The sequence below is a fragment of the Plutella xylostella genome, chromosome 12, assembly GCF_932276165.1.
Source record: "Plutella xylostella chromosome 12, ilPluXylo3.1, whole genome shotgun sequence".
In the NCBI taxonomy this organism is placed as follows: domain Eukaryota; kingdom Metazoa; phylum Arthropoda; class Insecta; order Lepidoptera; family Plutellidae; genus Plutella; species Plutella xylostella.
Window position 1 is genome coordinate 1566811 of NC_063992.1, and position 24835 is coordinate 1591645.

The 24835-nt window shown below is 35.7% G+C and overlaps 1 protein-coding gene across 2 annotated transcripts in view; it reads right to left on the reverse strand.

Moving 5' to 3' along the window:
- Window positions 1-1911: 1911 nt before the first annotated feature.
- Window positions 1912-24835, reverse strand: part of LOC125488514 (ATP-binding cassette sub-family G member 1-like) — a 49569-nt gene continuing 26645 nt past the window's right edge. For both annotated transcript variants that reach the window (XM_048624713.1, XM_048624712.1), the window contains exons 3-13: window positions 18189-18306; window positions 14805-14997; window positions 11827-11972; window positions 10813-11051; window positions 7248-7385; window positions 6039-6187; window positions 5010-5178; window positions 4394-4494; window positions 3761-3916; window positions 3267-3450; window positions 1912-2925 (exon numbers count right to left, since the gene is read on the reverse strand). In XM_048624713.1, coding sequence (XP_048480670.1) covers window positions 2771-2925; window positions 3267-3450; window positions 3761-3916; window positions 4394-4494; window positions 5010-5178; window positions 6039-6187; window positions 7248-7385; window positions 10813-11051; window positions 11827-11972; window positions 14805-14997; window positions 18189-18306 — 1748 coding nt within the window. In that variant the 3' untranslated portion in view covers window positions 1912-2770. The remainder of the gene's footprint in view (window positions 2926-3266; window positions 3451-3760; window positions 3917-4393; window positions 4495-5009; window positions 5179-6038; window positions 6188-7247; window positions 7386-10812; window positions 11052-11826; window positions 11973-14804; window positions 14998-18188; window positions 18307-24835) is intronic.

Below are 24835 nucleotides of genomic sequence, written 5' to 3' on the forward strand. Positions count from 1 at the left end.
AAATGCATGATCAATGCTTGTATTACAAAAAATACAAAGGTTCTTATTGCGTTAGCGGTGAAGGTCGATACACAATAAAGGTTATATTATTCCAATTGTGATTCTACTTATGATATACTTACTTAGAGAAGTAAATTTACCAATAGTTACTGTGTACTTAGTCATCTTGGTACCTCCAGAATATCTGAAGCAGAATTCCTGCTTAAGGGCGCCTTCAAATTAGTCGCTAAGTGTCGCGCTGCAGCCGCGCTGCTGTCAAAATCCATATAAATTTTGTAATTTAAAAGATGCGCGCCTGCAGCGCCGCAGCAGCGCTGCAGTCGCGCGTTCACAATTTATATGGAATTTAGACAGCAGCGCGGCTGCAGCGCTGCTTCCGCGCGACACTTAGAGACTAATTTGAAGGCGCCCTTAGACAGATTTTTCTGCATAATATATGTGATGGGGTCCACCAACCCGCACTAGGCCAGCGTGGTGGACTAGGCCTAAAAAACCCTTCCTTCATTGGAAGGAGACCCGTGCCCCAGCAGTGGGGACATGATGGGTCTGAATAAATGTGATTGTGACTATTTCTAGGAGGGACCTTTGTCCAACCTTAAAGATCCAACATAAGTCTTCGTTGTTTCTGACAATAACAAAAGCGTCACGATTTGCAAGTCTTCCTAATGCAAGTACCTACCTAGTTTCTGACTTAGCTTTTGTTTTACAATTTAAATCAATGATTGCATCATAATTCTTTCAATACTTTGTAGCAGGATTAAGAAAGATAAGCCTGAAATAAAGGAAATTATGCGATGATCACCCGCTCGTCCGATACTGATTACTAAATAGGTTAGTTACTGTGAGATTACTCAAAAGAACAAGGAAATGTGTTGTTCACCTCGGTGAGCCTACTAGGGAATATATATGTATTAAATACTTAAGTATAAGTATACCTACTTATAATTAATTAATGCAACAATCAACAAACCATACGTTTGATTGGATGCGGAAAGCTATAGATCGCATCCAGTGGCGTACTGTATCAAATTATTTATGTAGAAAATGTGCAGAAAAAAAGAAGAGGTAATTTCAAAGTTATCATTTCAGTCTGGTTTACGTCCAAATTCCCACAATTAAAAAAAAATTAACACTAAACTTTTGATGAAAATTTGAAGCTTGTAAACATTTCATCGGATTTTTTGAAAAAGTGTAGTATTTAGTGGTATTATCACAGTAAGTACCTAATTTTACTCCTATGAGTGGTAGGATTGAAAGGAAGTACGGATCATAAGTATTTCCCTATTACGAAAATGAATAAATTACTAGGCTAACATGACGGTATTGGTTGTACGTGTAGCTACATAAGTTGGTACTTACTTACATAAATACTGAGGGTCTTGTATAGGTTTCTTAGATTGACGGAAACTATAAAAGTTTTATCGCATACAAAGTAGCGCCTCTAGCGGAAACTATCATGCAACTTTTGACAGATAATGTATGCAGATGAAAGAAGAAAACGTAAACTTGTATAGTTTTCAAAAATTGCAAACCCTGTACTATACGTACTGTTACGAATTGACAGTAGGTACCTATGTTACCACTTATGCGCTCCCCTTAAAGAGATAAGGATCTAGTTGAAATATTATCTTTTTAAGTGCAGTGATAACGGGCATTCAAGTAGATAAACACGGATCCCCTCAGGAATACCTATGTTTAATTTAGAACATAATATTGAAAACATATTTCCTTAAAACGGGAAAATGGCGACCATCCCGCACGACTTTAAAAAAACCCCTATATCAAAGGTAAATAAATCTGACTCCTCTCAGGTACGATTGACAATCTGCGGAAGGTCAGATTTATTTCCCTTAGACTGTACAATGTAAGAGTTTAATGAAATATAGTGTTTTAAATAAAAAAAAAACAAAATGATTGAAACCATATTTATTTATAAAAAAATGCTTATGTCATAATTATTTTAATGCGTTTGTACCAGCAATGTTAACATTAAAATATCACACTATAGGCATAATCTCAGTCCAACGTAAAGGCAGTAGCTAAGATCTAAGTGGTTAATGTCGTGTATGTCTATTAAAATATGTATGTCAATTTGAATTAGGCATAATATTCCTTCATCATTGATTATGGCACCTATAATATTTAGGTGTTGTAAGAAAATACACCCAAGTGCATAGAAAGATAGAGGCAACAAAAGGTTCTAAGTAAGTACACATTTTACATTATAAGTAAGATCTGAAGTCAGTTGGTCATTTTATTAGTCTTTAAATGTCCAGCACATTACGTATGTGTGCTTATTTTCTGTTAATCATTGCATTTTAAAATAAAAATAATCACTTACCCATAATATTATAACAAAAAAAAAACATTGCTAAAACTATCTAACACAAAAATAAATAAATAAATCTAGTTTCGTCCTGCAAGAAAGTTAAGAAATAAAAGTTCATAAAAACTTACAATTTACGAAATAATACTTACAAACTTAATTTAAAACTTACACTGGCATTTATCTATCTAAATCTATTCATTTCAATATTTTTGATATTTCCACAAGTTATGTTCAAATCTCAGAGAAAAAAAGTACAAAAGAAGAGCTTGATGTAACAAATGAAACAAAACATAAATGAAAAAGTGGCGACACAAATTGATAAACAAAACTTTACAGGCGTTGATGAGAGTGGTATCACAGAATAATCAAGATAATCCTTACTAGTTTGGACATGCATCAGGCTTTCTTTCACCTACACATCGATATATTTGGACGATGTCTTCATCTCTTGTTCAGACGGTACCACAGGGCGATACAAGTGAGAACATGCATGATGACCGTAGTTGAGAGGACTACCGCCATATTGCCACCTACATCGATATATTCCATGTCCATTTCGGTCAGAAACTTGCTTGGAGTTCTGTAGTGGCAGTATTCTGAAAAAAAAATGTAAATAAGAAATAGCCATATTTCAATATTAACTGCCTGCTCCTTGGGAGAGGCCTATGTCCAGCAGTGGATGATTATTAGCTGAAGATGATGGCTATTCCGCAAACTGGGAACAGTGTATGATAAATAGTAACACATTAGAATAGAATGCTCTCCATCTCCAACGGAGAATAAGATAAATACACAAATATCGTCGCGCGACACAAGTTATGTTCATACACTTAGCTGCTACTAACTTTCATCTTATACATATATCTACATGGTCTGAATGCAGAGTTGGTATAAACAAAGCGGCCTGTAACAATTTCTGCAGAATACCGATAATTACCTTTATTACAGTGCATCTTAGTCCGATTGAACCCGTAGACTGAGTGCACGGCGATGTGGAAGCCAGCTCGGAAGTAGGAGACATGATGGAGCCACTTGAAAGGTTTAGGAGTGTCCGACAGCGCGAGGCAGAAGCCAAACACGGAGAACAGGCAAGCCAGGACCGGGCCAAGGAACACGGCAATCTGGAAACAGGTATAATAACTGTTATGATGGATGATTTTACGATTATAATGATGGTCATACCTCTTTAATAAAGGAAGCAGATTTTTAATGTTTATCAAATGCTTTCAAGATAAAGTTCTTGCTATAACTGTATGTGAAGGCGTTGTTGAACTTAAACATTATTAAAAATATTCTTTACAATTTGAAAAGAGTCTAGATGTAAGTGGACGATGTTTTGAAAATAACAATTAAGCATGACAAAACAAATCCAAGATAGTCCACTGCAGAAGAGTGGATTATCAAAATAGGTAAACAAAAAAGTTAATTTACCTTAGTCGGAGTAGTAGATCCTATGAAGTACCCCCAGGCCTGGGCACAGAGGGAGGTGGCGACGATGGTGGCAAGGAACAGGGTGGCCCTGGTTGGCTCCAGCGGGTTGTCCGTCAGCCAATAGGAAAGGACCACGTAGGAGACGCACGATATCATCTGGAAGATGAGGATAAATTGAAGTTAGGAGTGGGTAAAGAAGACATAAGTACAAATGCAAGAAATAAAAAGAGGCAAATAAATTAAAAAAAAATTTATGCCTATACATACCGAAGGTAGAAAAAATTCAATGCTCTATGATTTCAAAATGGTTTTGAGTCTAATTGCTAATGCATTGGTCTTACAGTCTTACATGAACAGAATGCAATGAAAAACTTACGAGATAAAGAAGAGGAGTTAAAAACTTATAATTATAATTATCACAAATGAGATTGTAATGAAACATTACTTAGAACTTTGTAAAGTATAACAACACTAATGATTTAGTTACTTATCTAAGAAAAATATGTGCATTTTTTCAGACGGGACAGTCACAGCCGGTCACGATAATGCAAAAAGTATCTTCTCATTTATGTACCTAATTCAGATAAGATAGAGTGATCTTAATATAGTGGTAAAAATATAGTAAAGCCTCACCTGGAATGGTAGTTCTACTGCCAATATAGACACAATGTACGGCCCCAAATTGTACCATCGATTGAAGTGCTCCGCTCTAAGGATATCCATTTCAAGGGGGACTGAAAAAACAAACATTTTCGTCATTATAAGCCAATTTTACAAAGACGCATGAATATTATTCTATGGCGCAAGCGATTTCATGAACTTTACACGTATTTATATGCCTCGTGTAAGTATCACAATTTGATGACAAGCCTCAATATCATTATTGTAGTCAACTGTTTTAATAAGTAGGTGCAATGTCTGGCTCATGATATTGATCCACTGAAATGGCAGAGGTCATCACGAATACTTAGTAATTATATCATTTCCTACAACTATTACGTCAACAGTATCACTTGATATTCGACTCTGATGTTACTATATTAGATTGTAAATAGATTGATAATTACAATGATTAATGAAGACATTAAATATAGTCTGTAAATTGTTTACACATTTTCATTTGGTACTGTACAATTGTACCTTTTTACAACGCCTTCGCACCCTAAGCAGTCAGCGTATGACAACTTATCTAACTAGAAACCCTACTCCAGCTGTAGCATTTGTCACGAAGACTAAGACCATTACTTACATGACAGCGTGACGCTCATCTTCCCAGTGTAGACCACGAGCAGCATCGACCCGTACAGATACACATAGTTCCCCAATACACTGCTCGCCTCGCTTCCCACTCCCAGGTACAGGTAGCCGAAGAGCAGAGCGATCACCACGTGGGCTGCTACCCGGTACATGAAGAGAGACTGGAAAAGGGGGGCACGGTTAGACTAGTGTCTTCTATGTAAATTTAGGGGTAATGAAAGCTGAGACCTCATGGAGTGATAATGATAACTGAGATGGGGTCAGGTTTCTTAGCCCCTGACTGTATTATGCACAAAAAAAAACACCCGCATGAACGACGAGTTGCGTACGGGGTGTTGTTTTGAATGCGGCCATCGTGTCTTGCCATGCTGTTTGGCTTGGATTTAGACGTATGAGTCAGTGTGAGATTTAGGTTTAGGAGCACATTAGGTAACGTTACTGTGATTTTGATCTTTGTGATTACGTTACAATGTAGCGCCAGGCAGCGTGAGCCGTGATAAATTTGTATGAATCATCAGTAATTCACTAGTGAGCGTATGTAAATAACGTCTCTTGAATCTTTACAAACAAGTTGGCGGTTTCGCAAAAAATGCTCTGTTAAAGTGCTATTTTCGTAAAAATGTGCGAGTGCTTAAACATTTTGGTTTGCTTTGTGTTTGGTCTCGCGTTATTTATAATCAGGCAGGCCATTTAAATTCTTATTAGGTAGGTAGCTAGGTGCTGGCTGGACTCATTTGCAGTTTTTCTTTTAATACGCAATCAAATGAGTTCTTAACGATTTTATAACTGCTATAAACTACTCATTAATGATTAAAGCAAGATAATCAAGCAGTATAACAATAAAACTTTATTATAAACGCGTTGGGTTCCTAGGATACTCATAAGATCTAGTAATAAGGATCTAGACAAGTAGCCAAGTCTACACGTGCTAGGTAGTTTGATTGGTTTGCATTTGACCCATAAAAATATACATTAGCATATTGCTGTGAACGAATAATTAATGGAAATGGACGATACTCACATAATTCCTAGTTGTCATTAAATAATTCCTATATAATAATATCCAGGTCTGTCTGAGGAGTCCGGATTGTCTGTACATGTTCTTTTTGTAGATCTGCTGATGTTTGGAGTCACTGATGAACGGCATAGACTTCAGTTCTAGGGCTATATCTGGAAATAATAAAGTAAGAGGGAATAAATACAACGTAAAGGTACGTTTTCCACAGTAGAAAATGGAATAGTGAAAATAAATAAAAAGTATGCGTGTTTTTGACTATTTTCGGTTAACAAAATTTGATCTTATACATTACTAGCTGTTCCCGCGCGCTTCGCTTCGCCTTAAAAAGTTTTCCCGTGGGAATTCCGGGATAAAAAGTAGCCTTTGTTCTTTCCCAGGGTCTATACCATAATATGTATACCAAATTTCATTCAAATCCGTTCAGTAGTTTTGGCGTGAAAGAGTAACAGACAGACAGACAGACAGACAGACACAGTTACTTTCGCATGTATAATATTAGTTAGGATAATATGTTATGTATGAGAGTGATGGTCCTCTCAGACATGAAAAATGTTCTGAGTGGTCTGTAGTGGAGCATCCATATAGGGGAAATAATGTTTAATCGCTGTTATAAGTGGCAGTTAATTCATGTCATAACAATGATTAATGTCGATTTTATTGCTTTATCATTAACATAATAATTAAACAAATTATTTATCACTTAGGATTGTTGATCTTACACAAATTAATTTCATACTTGGCGTCGGCTAATAATTGCTTCCGTGATGATAGTGGTCAGATCATCAGAGTCATCAGAATATTGCTAGTCATAGTGGACAACACAAACATAAGATATTTGATTTTTTAATCCAAAAATCGACAGTCATTTCGGGAGAGTCTATTATTATTCATGGCCATGACATGGTTTTAAACATCGTAATCATAACATATTTTTTTCCTGTTTCTTTCGAATATTTTTTTCACTAAGTAGACAATTCTTTAAAAAGGGTCTTTTAGTAATTTTTACAGAAGAGCCCAAATTCAGTAAGACTTCTTCTTTGAGCTCTTTTTATAAGATTATAATCTTCAAAAATAAGTGTTACCATCAGTTGTACTGGAAATAATACCTGACTCTAATAGTGTTTTTGCCAATTAACTTTCACTCGAGTTTCCTCAACATCAGTTTTCTAGTATTCATCTTTTTTATACTAATTTCTTTCATATCCAAATTACCTTTAGTATGCTGCAGGGCGGGTATGGTGGGCACTGAGTGCGGGTCGAAGGCCTCGCTCTGGTGCGGCTTGTATCTCTTCATCACTCCCGCCACCTTCACCAGGTCCACATCATACTCTCCAGATGCCACCTCCATCACTGAGGGTTAAAAAAAGAAATCGAATGAGTTGGTGTGATGAGGCTTGCCAAGCGGATGAGAGATGCTGCGGGTTAAGATCCTGTTGGTAGATATTCTGAAGGCACTAAGGCCGGTTTCACAATGTCGAGATAATGGCTACCTGTGAGATAAAAGATATACTGTCTAAGACATACTTTTTACAGAGAGCGACAGAATGTTTTCTATCCCACGCACTCACGCACTCAATATCCCGCAGACAGCTATTATCCAGACTCTGTGAAACAGGACCTAATTTTAATAAATGGTAAATGGTTTTACGTATCCTCTCGTTTTAGTCATCATTGCAAAAATGCCGAGAGCATTAATCAATATTTTAGATCAATAGGTCATATTTCTCATTGCTACTTATACATACATAAATAGAAAATAAAACTGGTTCCAGCTGTTACTATGTAATGTATTACATAACAATAAAGACTAAAATAGTATGCCGTGACAATCTAGGTAAGTGGGTGAGAAAAGAAGCTGTGTTATTACTTTTTGTGAGCAGACAAAACACTTCGACATCTTTGTCAAAAAAATACTTTCACTACCGGTTCTTTGTTGATATTACTGACTTCCTAGATGTACTAGCGTATTGGTTTAATAAACAAATAACTAATTAAATATATGATTACCTATCCTTTGCACATAACTACTTATATACTTAGCACTTGTTTAATCTACTAGAAATTAATCAGGTAAGCTGCAAGCTCTTAGCCATCTCTTAGCCTGATCATGTGTGATGTGTCATTATTGGGTAAAGTCGAGGAGTGGAGGACACATTTATGTGACCCTTGATGTAAAGTTTCACTCTTTTTACTGCAACTGTGAGAGTCGAGACTAACTGTAGGGTTACTCTAGGTTAACAAAAACTAATAAAAGAGAGTTGTCATCCAATTGGTAAGCTTAATGCAACGAGACAGTCGTGTTTAGTACAGCAGGGCTCAGAAACTTTGTTTTTCTTAAGCCTGAATGGCACTTTATGTGACTAAAACTAATTTATTTTCGACTCTATTTCGTTGTATTTAAACGTTGTCCATTACAAGACAGCTGTCGTTCGTACGTTTTTCATCAGTATAGATGGAGTGACCCTCCAGTACCTAGTTTATTAAATACGGAAAGTACCCGACAACTTTTACTGACATGACGTAACCGGCGGTCGCTTCCAGTTGCACAACTGTCTCGCAAACTTTCTAGTTTATCTGCGGCCTATTATTTTTATGGGTATAGCAAACATCATCCGTTTAATTTGATGTTATTTTCTAATTTGGAAAACCAATAATAATAATTAGGTAAGTACTTAAACAATACCGCTATGAACTATGTGAGTACCTACCTACTATCTACCTAAGTATATTGAAAAATGGGTGAATTTTAGGGTAGAGATAAGATCAAGGTATTATAAATTAATAATAGATAGTTTTTTTTTATTAAAAAAAATAGATATTTGATTTTAGTTTTCAGTATGCAATTTAAAAAAATCTATCTTTTCGAATTAGCTTAATTGACAATATAGGTACCTACAATATAATTTTGTTCTGCCATGACCCCGGGATCTTTGCTGCCTAGTCCTTCGTTTGTTTAACAAACTCTCTCTCTTGTTGACTTTGCATCTCTTTTTAACCGACTTCGAAGGAGGAGGTTCTCAGTTCGTCTGTATTGTATATTTTACGACAGCTTTTGTTTGTAAACAGCTTTTGTATACTGAACTCATTGATTTCCTTATGAATGAGTTTTGTAAACTGTAACGTATGACTTCCTGGTCTTTTGTAATAGGTACTTGCCACCTTCGGGGAGTAACTTGAGGCTTTACAGAAAAGTGAGAGTGTCGGCCAATGACCACTAGTTCCGGTATTTAGCCCTTGTAGACTGTATAGTACCTACACCTGCAAATCAGTACTGAAACTACTTATTTATGTATAAACCTCTACTGACTGGTAGTGACATACTTAAAAACAGGAAGTTTAAAAATAAGAAATATAAGTACTTAGATATTTGCTGAAGCTTGCGCGTGTAATTATTAAATAAATTCTAATCTCAAAGTGACAATAAGTGACCAAAATAAATTGTTATCAATGTAACTGTAACAATGTTGGTTTCATGTTTCCTGAAACGGGTCCAGGCGGTCACAGCGATATGAATTATGATTAATTAATTATCTTTTGTCTGTCTGTCACACGACGTTGCTGTGTGTTTGCTACTAGTGCCGCCAATTGAAAAAAAAAACATTACTACCAAACCAACCGTTTGAAAGCTATTTTCACCGTTTTTTTTTCAATTGGCGATGGTTGCACTATTTGAGCTTGCATTTAACCTTAGCTTTGATGAGAATACTTACGTTATTAGGAGCAAAAATAACTCGAAATACAAAAGATTCTCATCCAAGATTGTCTTCACAATGAATATATTTTTAGTAAGTACAAACTTTCCAATACGAAATACGAAACAAAATATAGTTGAAACGTAATATCTGTTATTACAAACATAATATTTGCGACGATAGATTCAAATTAACATAAGTCGCGAAATTTTTGTGACAAGTGACAAATAATAACAATTGAACTTTAAGCGGAAGTCATTAAAATTGTCATTTGAACCAAAAAAATTAGAAAAATACAATTTGTACATACCTAAATTAGGTACGTTTAGAGATAATGTACTGTTTTGTAAACGCTGTGACGTCAAATTAACCAACACAAACAATAAACGTGGATAGATATAAATAGTTAACTATCTTATTATAATGTCTATTACGGTAAATGGCATTTTGTTTTACGCACAAACGTCGATTAGATTTTAACCTTTGTGATAGTAACAATACATTACCCGTGCCAAAACAAAACATACATCATGGAATGTTACGGGTGTATGAACTTCTGAATAATGACTGATGTATTCATTCAAATGAATTTAAAATAATTTTCTGCCAGGGGTTCAGCATGAGCAAAAATAATAGAAATGTTTTAAATTAAAATGCAACAAAGAGACAAAGTCCAACAGACTGTGGATGAGTGATGTCGCATCATCAGTTGCAGCAAACGAATCGTGAGCTTTTTGCTACAGGCGTATAATGACCACCTATTATCATTGCAACTTAGTTGTTGTTGTCGTAGTTAATTATTATGACCTGCGAGGTTTGGACAGGCCGTCCACGCAAGCGTCTTTAACTATAACTTATGGGGTGCACGAAAGGAGCCTTCGCAAGTGACGTATTCAGTATAAGTACTTTATAATTGTTCATCATCGTACCCTGGGCAGTCAGCGATCGTCGTCTCTTTTCTGACTGGATAATCCATTCACCATGGTAAGAACCACCACCGACACACTAGTTCAAGAAAGCTATAACTCTGGTAAATTTAAACATAGCTATATTACACCTACAAACACGCGTGTAAAATTACTTACAAAAATCTGCCGGATTATGGTACGGCGGGCACTTCAGCCCCGCGCTGGTCAGCGCCGGCAGCAGCCTCGCTCTGGGCCCGTGGTACAGCGCGCGGCCCTGGGCTAGGCAGTACACCGAGTCTATCTTCTCAAACAGCAGTGCTGAGGGCTGGTGGATGGTGGCCACGATGGTGCGGCCCCCGCGAGCCAGACCGTTCAGGAGCGAGATGAGCGAGGTGGAAGAGGACGAGTCGAGGCCGCTGTGGACAGGGTCGAAGGACGGGTTTTGGGTTAGTTTTGCTGTGAAGAGGACTTTGTGTTTGGGTTAAGTTTTGGAACGTTCAGATAGTTGTATAAAATATTCAGATATACTTAAAGTTATATATACATTAATTCTCTGTAAAAACATGATACTAACACGTTAAATTGATGTCATTTTAAATACGAAGACATAATATATAATACTTCTAGCTCTAATATATGTAAATAACAACTTTACTACAGTTAGTTCATTCACGTGAATTATGTAATTATGCTTTGATGGTTTCTTCGCTGCACTTGATGTAGAAGTTTAAAGTAATGAACCTACGACCTCTGTATTCAGGCAGCAAACAAATAATTAAAACAGACACTAAAATGTATAATTATGAAACTAATGTTCTCCATACACGACTATTTACGAGAATCAAAGCTGTTTAAGTTTACACACGCTTAGAATTTATAGTCTATAAGACCTTTAGCCCTAATCTTTTAGTCTATAATTCTATTTATTCTATTTATACACCTATAAAACTACTATGTTACTAGCCAAAACCTGCTCCTGTAGATATAATGTATAGAACTTTAATAACTCTATGGTACTAAAACTAATAATAGGAACTCCATGGTTCTATATGTATATGATCTGTGATCAGCAAAGCTTTCGAATAAACAAATAAAAAATCAATATAAGAAGCTGGCAGCTAACAACACCAGAGACCGCAATCACAACATAAAACAAAAGAAAGAAAAACAAAATTCAAAATTGGAACTCACGTGGTCGGCTCATCGAGGAACATGAGGGAGGGGTCAGACAGCAGTTCCAGAGCGACGGCCAGCCGCCGCTTCTGTCCCCCCGAGAGGTCGCGACACAGAGTCTGGTACGTCCCACTCAGACTCAATAGGGATAAGACTTCGTGTACCTGGCCGGAAAGAGGAATAAAATATGATTATCATGCAGAAAGTAGATGAAGTTGCAAAAATTGCAAGGACATGTAAGAACGAGTAGTGGGTGATCCTTAGTGTAAGTTTTAATAGTTTACTGAAACGAAAAGTTAAATTTTTAGACGATAGCCGTGGTCATGCACCATTATTAAAGTATTACAGTGTGCTTTCATAAAATCATATTTTGCAAGGATGTCAGATCCGGTCGTCCGTATGCGAAATTCTGCTGAAGAGATGATTGGGCAGTTCTTCTTTTTAACCTACATAACTTAGTCTCCATCAGTTGTGAAGAAAAAATCATGAGTTTTTCAAATATTTATTTATTTATTTATATTTCAGCGTGCATTGTACTAAAAACACAACGGCTGTGCACGTTTACCAAAATATAAATTTATATTTTTGTATTTAAAATTACGTTACAGAGTGGTAAATCCGCGTGACAGAGGTGTATTTCATACGAATCTTGGCTGTCTCCCGCCACTTCATCCTGCGCATATTCGATAATGTTACAAAAAATATATATGACGACATAAAATATAAAAATTTATTTAAACTCCAGAAGATATTACCTATTTAGTAAAACAAAATATATATTTTTAAATGATTTCAGAAATATTAAAAAAAAATGTTGAAAATTTGTCTCTTACTACCTAATGTTTTAGTAGTTACATTCTGTCACGTAGGTTGCCATTTAAAATATTTGTTTGAGCCACTCGTCCTTATTGCCATCGATCAGAGTTTAGGTCTCCTTTTCCCCTTGGTAAGATTTCCCCTTTGAGATCCAGACACCGCGTATCGGCCACCCGCAAAGTGTGACAGGAGGTGCGTGTGTTTATTCGGCGACAGCTTCGTCACGTAGGTAATTGTTAAAATGAAATACAATTAAATTATTATTTTGTTATTTACTCATTGGTAATAACAATTACTTTGCAATCAACATGTGAATATTACACTTTATGTTACTGTTTAAATGCTAATCGACTTTGCAACACATTTTACCCCTCTGTCACACGACAAATCTGTCACATTTTTACGAAACACTCCAACCTGAGGAAATTCACCAAAGAAAAATTGAAGAGAAACTACACGTTTTGGTTAAAGTAAGAAGCGAAAGGAACGTCCAATACACTTGCGCTGCATTAATAAAAAGTTTCGTTAGTGAAAAAGGTAATTTCGTGCTATTGTTCTCAAGAACAGACGATGAATGTGGTAGACTGTTTAATATGGTGGAGAATGATTTATCGGATGTTTGATGATAACATTAAAGTCCTTCCAGCTTCTAAGGCAATTAAAAAAGGAAAGAGTATTTTTTTCAAGTTCTAAGAGCCACTGCTGTATTTTCGAAATATGGCTGGTTAAAACTTTAACAAATTACGTAATTTTCCATTAAGTTACTTAAATTTTAGGTTGCCGAAAATATTATTTGTGCAGATAAACACTATTTTATGTAGTTGGAACAAATTTGTCCTTTAAGTTCCTGAAATACGAATATTTCACTCTCCAGAGGTTCTCAAGTGTGATTTCATTAGTTATACTAACAATAAAGATATATCCAGTAATTTTTTTGACTAAATTGAAACCATAATGATTTATAAGTAAATTACAAAATTATTATTTTTAAATAAAATTGTTTTATTCCAAAACGCTGCCGCATATTTAATAGAATAACAACTATGTCACATCGTTTACCACTCTGTAACGATTGGTGTCTCCTGGTAGTCAACTTATTTTTGGTCGTTTATATGTTCTGTTATAAATAGTGCAATTTTGGAAAAATCATATTAAATTTAGTCATTGATGTTAACGTCTATGCTGTTAATTTTTGACTGTAATTAGTAGCGAAAAAATATTTATAGCAAAAACAAGCTTTATTTTAGCTGAAATTGTGACAGAGTGGTAATAACTACTTAATAAATATTTTGTTATTACTAAAAATCCATTCCTTCATATGTTTTCTAAAATGGTATTTTGTTTATTAACGTATCAAAAAAGTTTCATTTTAATCGACGAAGAGTATTTCGATAAAAAAAAATAAAAGATTCAGTGACGAAGGTGTAATTTTCTTTGCCTTATCCACGTATTATGTTCTGAAAATCTTGAAAAAATACTTAAACTTCGCGGCCAACCACCTTTTTCGATAGAATAGAAATGTAGCTATCATAAAAATTATTAGAGTTCACCAAAAAGCTAAAGTAATTTTTTTGAAATTCGGGATAATTTTTTATCCATTATGTAGGTTAAAAAGAAGAACTGCCCGATTAAGTAATTTTGCGGTTGCTACTTTAATGTTAACTAATGCGGGTTGGGATTGTTTCTGGGTCAGCAGCGACAGAACAAACCACAAAGATGACAAAACGGCTTCAGTCATGAGATCATGAGACTAACACCCACTATACTTACTTGACGCACCCCGGGTTTTCCCATTTGCAAATCATAACTTTCAATTTTATTAATCCTATAAGTGCATTCATTTGTTTTTTCACTCGGATGTCATGTTATATAGGCTGCTATCTCAGTTAGGGATAATATTCGTCGCCGCCTGAGTTAGCAGCGTATTGGTTAAACATCTCGAGTGTTCAGTGTCCACTGTCCACAGATTGCTAGTTTTGAGCTCCTTCTACGCAATTTGCAGCGTCACACCGTTTGCCTACTGGAAACGCAGCCTAAACGAACCCCATGCCTAAGTGTGAGGCCCCATTAGTGCGTTGCGCTGCGTTGCCTTACGTCGCCCCAAATGTCCCACAATTGTATGGCAGCGACGACTCAACGCACTAGTGAGGCCTCGCCTTTATTGCCCACCAAAAACCCACCTTCTCCTTCTTCTCATGCGCAGAGAAATCAGCCAGCTTCAGCGCGGCGGCCAATGACATCGCTTCACGCACGGTGAGGTGCGCGCGCAGGTCGTCCTGCTGCCGGATGTAGCGCGCGCCGCCGCGGCCCGACGACTGGCTTGCGCACGCGCAGGACCCGTTCACTGAGATCTCGCCCGCTGCGCCGCGCGTCCTGGGGGGTGAAATGAACGGGTTAGATGCTGCTTCAGGAAAAAAATCTACTGGTCATATCGAATGAGTTATAAAGGGTGCACGACAGAGAGAGGGTGCCTCTTTACGTATGAACTGCACTTTCCGACACGCAGAGCTGACTGACGCAATTTTTTTCACCACGATTATCAACCAGCCCTAGACCAGCTGTGTATCCTACCTCTGTTTGTCGATTACACATTAATTAGTAAGATTTTCTTTAGTTCCTTCTTTCAGAATATGTGATTATTATATCTTCACTATTAATATTGAGGTCATTCAGCCTTTTAAACCATAAAGACAGATTTCGATTCCTATCTCATTCAATGGAAACTACATAGTTGTACGTATTCTTGGTTGGCCGTTCCGGTTCTTGAAGAAGCACAGTTTTTAAAGTAATCATAAAGTCATTACCTTTTCAAGAATCAAGTAGGCACGGCAAACAGCCATAGTTTCATTGGTTTCACGATCATAATGCGCGGAAGTGAAGGAATAACGCAGATCATAAATCATGGCAAATATCCAACTAGACACGGCATTGCTCGAAGTCGGATGTAACGGAAATGCGGATGCGTTTTTTTATTATCGCATCACGATGTGTGTCAAATAGACCTAGTAGTAGGGTTGCAGTTTCTCACTAGAGTATCTATATCTACACAAGTAGGTATCAACTTGAACCTCCAGAAACCTACTGTGCTACCACATTAAACTTTAAACGTTTAAAATGAAATTTGACAGATTTCGTTTGACAGCGCTAAACATCTGTCAAATACTGTCTAAGTTTTTGTGGTAAGGCCCTTACAATTTAACCACTTTCAGTTTTCGGCGGCTGCAAACTTAACTTTGTCTGGACCCAGTCCTGGGTCTTCACATTATGTCATCGTATGAGGTCTCTGGGTCTCTAGAAGTAAATTCGAAGAGGCTTGTTATAGGCCAAGAGCTAGCGCAGCTAGTGCAGCGCGTATGCCGCTAGGTGGCGGCTCTCCTGCGACATACAAATTCGCGTTTACGGTAGGTAACTTTACTATCATGAAACTTTCGACAGTAACGTTAAGTTTTTGCTACCTAGTGATGCTACCTATTTAATTTTGTAAATTTTACCGGAAGAGTAAATTAAGCGTGCATATATGTACATACATTATTCTTTACAAGTAACTTTGTATTGTAATATGTTACATATATGGTAAATCAAATTTCAATATTCATGTACTTATTGCACAGTGTAATTTATGTAGGTATGTGATGGTATCACGAAATTAAGCTTTCATAACTTATAACACAACAAGGTTTTATGGTTTTAATCATCATCAACAAACATGTTAAGTAATTTGATGATTTTAATGATGCCTTATTTACTTACTTATTAAAGGAGAATGGCCATTTCTCTATGGCGCCATGACCCAGAGCGGCCATTGATGAAACAAACACTGATGTGTAGTCCGTGACTACAGTATATACTGGTATTAATTTTATTATTATGAGGCATGGGAGAACGAAGATATAAGTGTTGAAAGATCAAGTCTTTCTACTGTACTAGATGTTACCCTCGAGTTAAAAATTGTTTTCAAAAGTGTTCCCGTGGTAATTCCTGGATAAAAAGTATTATATGTTACTTTGGGATAACGGGAACTTGAATAGAATGAAATAATTTTTGAAATTGGTCTGTTTATAAAAATAGGTCTCTGAGTGTGAAATGTGCAGAAATAATTATGATATTATTTGCATAAATAAAATCATGTTATACATTTTGTGATGCACTATGTATTGGGAATCCCATGATTTAGATTATAAAACTTATTTGTGCGTGTACTATTTATTCATCAAAACCTTATTTAACGAAAAAAAATATTCATTAATTTACTTTTGAACCCTAATATCTCAAGAACCCCATGGTTTAGATTTTTTAAAATATTTTTACCTGATAGTAGACATTTTTATCAATAACTTAAAATAGGTTTGGTTAGTGGCTGCTAACTTACGCAAAGCGGGTCAGGTTTTGCCATTCTTCTTTAATTTATAAAATGAATTGTTGTATTCATATAGGTACCTATCTAAATTGAATATTAGTAATAATGTAAAACAACCTAAATGTAAAGAACATGGTGCATTCAATAAAGCTATTGCAAATTCCACAAGTATATTATTCAGCGTCATCGATTTCGCACCACACCGAGGCTTGCATTTCGCAATGTCGATTCGATATTGTTTTATCGCGGAACTAATAAATATGGATGAGCGAGTACTGGTATAATTGTTGGTTCCATTCCAACTTGCCGTACAAGCGAGTGGTTTGAGATGATCCCGCGGTTCCGCATAGTCTCGAATTAAATGTTATGTGGTTCTGCCTACAAGTACTCTAGAGTATAATTTTAATTTTGAACACTTTATTGTTTATAAAACACAGTATAAATACATTACAAATGAAAACACAGTAAAAGCGGGGGCGGGTTTATTGTAAAAAAAAACAATGATATACTTAGAATATTAAAGCAATAATTTAGATAGGAAAGGTACAGATGTTACCGTCATAACTGGGTCACTTTCAACTCTGAAATCGCAAAAAGTTTGGACCAAAAAAAACATAGATCAAAATGTTTCATTATTCAAAATGTTGTATGGAGTAAATTTTAATGTTTTTAGCGACTAACTATTCACGTTTTGTTTGTGAGGTTGTGCGTCAAACCTGGCTAATAGTTGTGCCTTTACTGGTATTCACTTTTACTTTCCTCAGCTGTGCTCAATAGCTATATTTAGCTCATTGATCTAGTAAGTTCTCTGTGACTTTAATTACATAATTGCGTTGAGAGTGTGAGTTAGAATAGAATCGTAAGAATGGATTATCGTGTTGTAAAGATTACTAGCTTAGTGATAACTTGAGGGTAAGTACCTACATACATTACACGTATCTAAACGACAACATAGCTACAACTGACCAATAATAATAATATGCCGGGACATCTCAAACACGGCCATACGACCTCAAACAGAGCCTGTGATATGGGTATCGTAACGGCTGATATATCTACACATATTATTATTAAATATTCAAACTAACACCGAACACCCGAGTACAACATAATTTTATTATCCTCTCCTTTATCAATCTGCCCGTCCGGGGTCGAACACGGGACCTTCGGCATACCCACAAACCACTATACCATTAGGTGTACTTACGTGTATCCAGCCAGTATGTTGAGCAGCGTGGTCTTGCCGGCGCCTGAGGGTCCACAGATGGTGGTCAGCTCGCCAGGCTTGAAGCACCCGTCCACCCCCTTGAGGATCTGCTTCTGCTCTGTAACAAGAGAGGGTTGGGTTAGAATGTGAAGGTTATCGCGCCTTTGAATCATAGTGAATGTTTTGTAATTAATTTTGGCATTGGTTGAAAAGTTTTGCCCTACTAGTTATTATTCTGTGCCCTGAGTAGTTATTGGTTTTCCTGAAGAAAGGAATTTGTTCTCAGGTCCACAAACGGTGAAAAATCGGAGATTACCTGTTTTGGATTATCACATTTTCGACACGTGAATGTAACCATAACACGTGTGTACTGTGCATGTGTCAATGTTATGTTAAATGATATAATAACACTAAGTGATTGAATAGTGTTATACCGATTACCGTTATATCGTGGGAATAGTCTCATTCTCATAGGTGCGGTATTCTTGTGGTAGCTTTTTGTCGATGTTACCTTTATAATACGGCAATCCAAGGTGCGTTTATTACGTCAAATTGTAATGGTTCAATGACATATTGGCTAGTGTTAGCCAGATCAAATCTTATCTGTTCTTGAACATGTGCTGTATTAATGATAGGCATATTATTATTGATTGATAGTGACTGATTTAATCTATTTATTATTAGCGAATCGACTGAAATTTTGCACGTGTTTTATGAATAAATGCCGCTAAGAAGAATCTGAAAACGCCTACTTAGCAACAGAAACAAGTGACAACACAAAATAGGTGCAGTTTCATTTCCTTCCTGAAATACGCAGACATCGATGATTTCAGAATGTTCCAACTTAACAGATGTCACCCGCACTACCCTAGAGGTGCAGCGCGAATGGTATACGGTAGGGGTGTTAGGGAGCTCCGTAACCGTAACCGAAACTATCGGATATCCGATATAAAAAATCATCCGTAACCGTAACCGAATCCGAAATGAAAGTTTCGGATAGTATCGGATAGGGGCGGAGCCTAATTGAGACACGTTATGACAAGTTGTTTTGATTTACTCAATATAATATAATTATTTATATTTATTTTTATTTTAAATAGCTGTAATAACTACTCACAGACTGATTGTAATTCCTGCCAAAAACGAAATAAAACTACTTTATTACCTATTAGTATTTTACTTTTAAAATTCCTTAAAAATATAATATCCGTAACCGAAACTAACGGATAATCCGAAATAATTTATTATCCGTATCCGTAACCGTATCCGGTATAATAATCATTCCTATATCCGTATCCAATCCGTAACCGAAATTTCATATCCATAACATCCCTGGTATACGGTATAATCAAACATTCAAAACCTCTTTCGATCCCTTAAATTCAATAGCATATAAGAATGTCTTTTGAAATAAAATTATTAATTCATAAGAATCATAAGAACAGTCATTGTTTCAAAATCTATAATAAAAAAAAAAAAAAAACACGCACTCACGCCTTGTACTAATGTACTCCCTTGCGGGGTAGGCAGAGGTGCATTGCTGCACTTTTCGCCAGAGTGTTATGTTAGTCCCAATGTAATAGGGGGCGGGCCTATTGCCATTTTACGGGCACATCCAAGACCTGAGAACAAATATCTGTGTTTAAACAAATATCTGCCCCAGCCGGGAATCGAACCCTACATATAATTACTACCTACAATACAAACATAGATTCGATGCAGTGAAGGGAGTTACTGTTTCAATATTAATATTAACTACATAGATTCAGTTCCGATAGTGAACGCGACGGCTGGCCTTCAGCGGATAATGACAGCGCTCGGTCGAAGATTCTTTCCGGGGTAAAGGAACCTCCATTTCCTCCTTTTATCGAAAGCTTTTGTGAAACATTACTTTATTTATAAAACTCGATAACGATAAACCATTATGAATAAATATTACGCATGGAATGATGCGTTTTTTGAGTCCACTTATGTAAATATAATGTTGTTGTATTGATTTATTAGTTCATTGGTGGTTTCTTTTACATAATGGATAATTAAATTATTGAGAGCATAGACCCGCATGAGATCAAGGCTCTTATTTAACCTCGGCACGAGAGAGCCGTGTTATACGTTTGTTGTGTCCATAGTTTCACTCACGAGCGATGAAAAAGTTCCAACTGTCTTTGACGTTGCACATGTCACTTAAACGTTTTCATTTCTCGTGAGTGTAGCATTAAATATAATTGTTGTTAGCCAATAAAGGTGCGAAGTTCACTTATTAATAAAAATGATTACTTAAGTCGATGACAATATTAATTATTTATTGGAATATAAATTAGGTGACCTCTTACAGTAATAATGCTGACACCATCTTCAATAATGTCCATAATTTTAACCGAAATTCTTTTACGTAAGTCGCAGCGTGATTTGTGCAACACCACGTGAATAAATTAAGGACATGTTTGCGAAAGCCTTATTCAAACTTAATCTCTGGTTAAATTCAATAAAGTTATTTAACTGATAATATTACCTATGATAAAAATGCATAAAATAAGGTTTTTTTTTTCATCTTAAACACAAAAATGTCGATGTCTGATGAAGATTACCTTTTTTATAGAAATTATCAAGTAAGTATAGTATATAGGACCAATACTTATGTAACGAAAATATTGTTAGTAATAGCTACTTGTGTTGTGTGACTCACATGTCACTAGTTTTTTACGGAATATTCTGTATTTATTTTCAATGCCCTGAAAATATTATTTCACAGATATAATGTTTAAGTATATGTTATAATTAATCACAGGTTACCCTTTTATAACATCGTTAAAGAAACCGGGCGTGAGAGTCGCATACTATGTGCATTGCAACATCTGCGACAGTCAGGTTGAATGAGTTTATTGACTTTATGTGTTTCGTCTATTTGACACACTTCGATCTTGGTATATATTTGTGTAGACAGTTTTTTCGTAGAATCTGCAAATTAGCACATTCTGTGCGAAATTTAAAAGAATGAAATTACAAACATTATTGTTTATAGCATATAACAGATTTATTTATAAGTTAGAGCACAAAAACTTGTCAGATAGACGGATGGATAACGAAGTTATGTTATTAGTTATTACTTATTGATGAATTATCAAAATACTTAGCAATAAGGCGGCTTGTATTATTATTGTCTCTAGTGTATAAGTATTTTAAAGGTCTTATTTATGTGATTATACATTACAGTCACAATCATAATAAAGTTATATTCTATTCTATTCTATGTAGTTTCATGCCATGTTATTTGTTTTGTAAGTTACAAAACAAAAACGTGGAGGCGTTTTTCAATGACGATAATTTAAACTATTGCAAAAAAAAGTTATGATGGCGAACTTAGTCACATCTCATTACGGAGGCTGGAAGCTTAAACACATTCGTAACTTGCGCAAGTGAAGTGCTGCAACATCTAATAAATTTACAGCCAAAGGCCGCCGTAGAAAGATCGAGACTCATTTCTAGACCAACGTACAACCTTTTCCTTTTTTCTCTCTATCGCCTTGAGTGTTTCGTTTCTTTCAAATACAGGTTTTTGATTATGCACAGTGCTGTAATAATATTATTGCTCGGTGAAGGAAAACATCGTGAGGAAACCTGCATATCTAGACTTAGCACACCTAGATATGTAAACCCACCAACCCGCAGTGGACCAGCGTGGTGGGAAATGGTCCAAGCTTAGGAAGGCAGTTTAGACCTTGGGGATATGCACAAAGGTTCCACTCGAGAGAGCCAGGTGCAGGTACTTACACCCCCACAGAGAATAGAATAGAATAGAATAGAATATTATTGCTCTCACGGTGTAGTATTTAATGTGTGCGTGATACATTGATAATCCCTAAAATATTTTGTATCACTATATTCATCATCAGCCCGTCATCATTCACTGCTGGACAATATTGAAAAGAAATTCATTGTTAGATCTGAGTGAACAAAGCTCTTGCGATCGTGCGAAAACCAACGTCAAAATCGAAGTCGTTTGACGTCAACGGGCGACGTGCGTCGTGCGACGACATGCGTTGTGAATCTCTAACGACTGCTGCGTGATTTGGTTCAGTAAAACTGTGAATAATCACTTTATGGCAGTGACAGTGTGACTGTGTGACATAGTTTTATCAAGCAATGAACAATACATAAATACTTAAACCTGAATGTCTGATTCATATCATATAGGAAAACGTTCTAAACATTATTTTTTATCCAAAAATATTTTTCTTCGGTTACTTTCACTGACTTTACTTACATAAACCCGTAAGTATATTGTTATTGTGAGCGTATCCCTGCTGAGTCTGCTGACATTGCCGAGCATTGAACTCATGAAAAAGAAAGTTTGGCTGTATGACAGCTGATATTGTTGCCAAAATATTTGTGTTTACAATAAGGCACTGTGTGTGATTGTGTCCTCATATCGCATGTTCCTCACTTGTATTTATTTGGATTTATGTACTTACATATGTACAATATATTATGTATAATATATTTTAACAATTTCATAGAGATCTAACGCACTATTTATTTATCTTAATTGATTATAGTCTCAATGCCAACTACAAAATTTTAGCTAAACGTTTAGGATACATAGGATATAGACAGGTTCATGAGGTACTTATGTAAATTGTAAAATGCAAATAAAAAAACAGTTTCTTTTTGTTTCCAATCACGTTCAACACCAGACTCTTTGTTCGTAAGTATTTTGGATATTATAATTTTCGCACGCTTTATTTGTAGCCGGAGGAATTGGTTAATTTATTGTCCATTAACATTTTAGCATGGCCGGCACGTTGCAGCTAACAATTGACAGGTTCTTCTTTGTTTCATCGTCTAACAAATTCTTAAATTAAAAAACAAAGGACCGTTCTCATTGGAGTAGATATATCGAATCATGAACTATGTCGTACTTAAGCTGTGCTTAACTTGAGTTGGACTCAAGTGAAAAACTGAAGAGGCCTTAAATTAGAGACACGACATTTTTGTAACCTACAATATTTTTTTGTGCATTATAAAAAAATAAACGAACGTAATTTACTTCCTACCTTCTTAATTATTGTCAGTGAATTTTAATCGCACGCGAAATCTCAACGATGTCACTGAAATCCATTGTGTCCTTTTCCGGTAGGCTTTTGTACTAGGCGGACAATGAGGCATTTGTTTAAATATAATAAAAATAAGATAATCTCATAATATTAGTTAACGTCCCGCGTGTGATAGGTACCACAAAGTATACTAAAGTAATTTTAATATGTACATAGGTACATACATATGCACTCACGACTGTAATCCCCGAAGGGGTAGTCAGAGGTGGCTCACAAGCGAACCACCCACTTTTCGCAGCACATTAATTGTAGTCACGTGATAGGTTGCGAACCATATCGCCGTTTTGGAATAAGTACAAGTAATTTTAATATAGCAGTTTTAATAGGAGGAAAATAAGACACATTGTCTCTAAGGGAGGAGTCATAATGTTTTGCTTCCTTCGCTTTGTTGTGAACATTTTATTAAACACGATACAGTTCAATGTGCTGTGATAATGCAAAGACTAAGAAATAGATGACCATTAATGGAAAATTATTTTTAACTACATATGTATTTAATTGAAGTCATAAAAATTACGGTCACGAACCGACGAAAATTAACGATTACTTTTCAATCTTTAGTTACTTTAAACTAATAGATTTTATGAATTGCTTTTTAAAAATATGTTATTATTACATAGAATATGGAAGCTGTATAAAAATCAAAATCATCTTAAACTCATAAAATAAAATAAATGAACTTATACCTAGCACGCAGTTCTTTCTGTATAAAATTTACCAAATCTCTTCCTTTCTATTGATAGGTATATTTCGAATAACTTTTATAATAGCCCATATTCTTTAATAGCATTATACATTATTTATGCATTATACTTAATTGTTAAATTAATTAAACTACGAGGTGATTCATAATAAAAAGTATCACTGCGTACAATTTTCTTTAATCAAGTTATTAGCGTTGATACGCAGGTTTCACCATAGATACGAGTAGGATGGTTTCTGATTTCGATACGAGTGGTGCAACACTTTAGTATGGCCAGCTCTGTGGTACTGAATTATACGCTCTATTGATAGTGGAATACGTCATTAAATACATTGAAAAATAGCTAATAGCATATTGAGATATGGTTGGAAAATAATACGTATTTACGAGTATTGGGCAGTACTTATTTTTCAAAACAATTAGTGGAGGATCTCCGAGAACGTATGTGTTAGGGTTTTTTTTAAATATACGATAAATTTCTAAGAAATGCACCTGGCTGACCTTTCTCACATTTAAACCGATTAGTACCTACTGGTAATTTATTTTCATAGATTAGATAGGAAACAAAAGTAGGGTGAAAGTGGCTCTTTTTGGCCCCTGGCTAACATCGCGTCTGTACCTAAATATTTACCACAATTATTATTATTTTACATATGTTTTAATTTTATTAGTGTTCCAAATAATTAATGTTTACAAGTCATACAAGTAGGGAAACCCTAGGATCATTAATTTATTATTACCGAGACTATTAATGTGTGTACAACAAAGCGCCGAATATATGAATATACTTAAATGTGGTTTTCCTCATTCGTAAGAAAGATAAGTAAGTA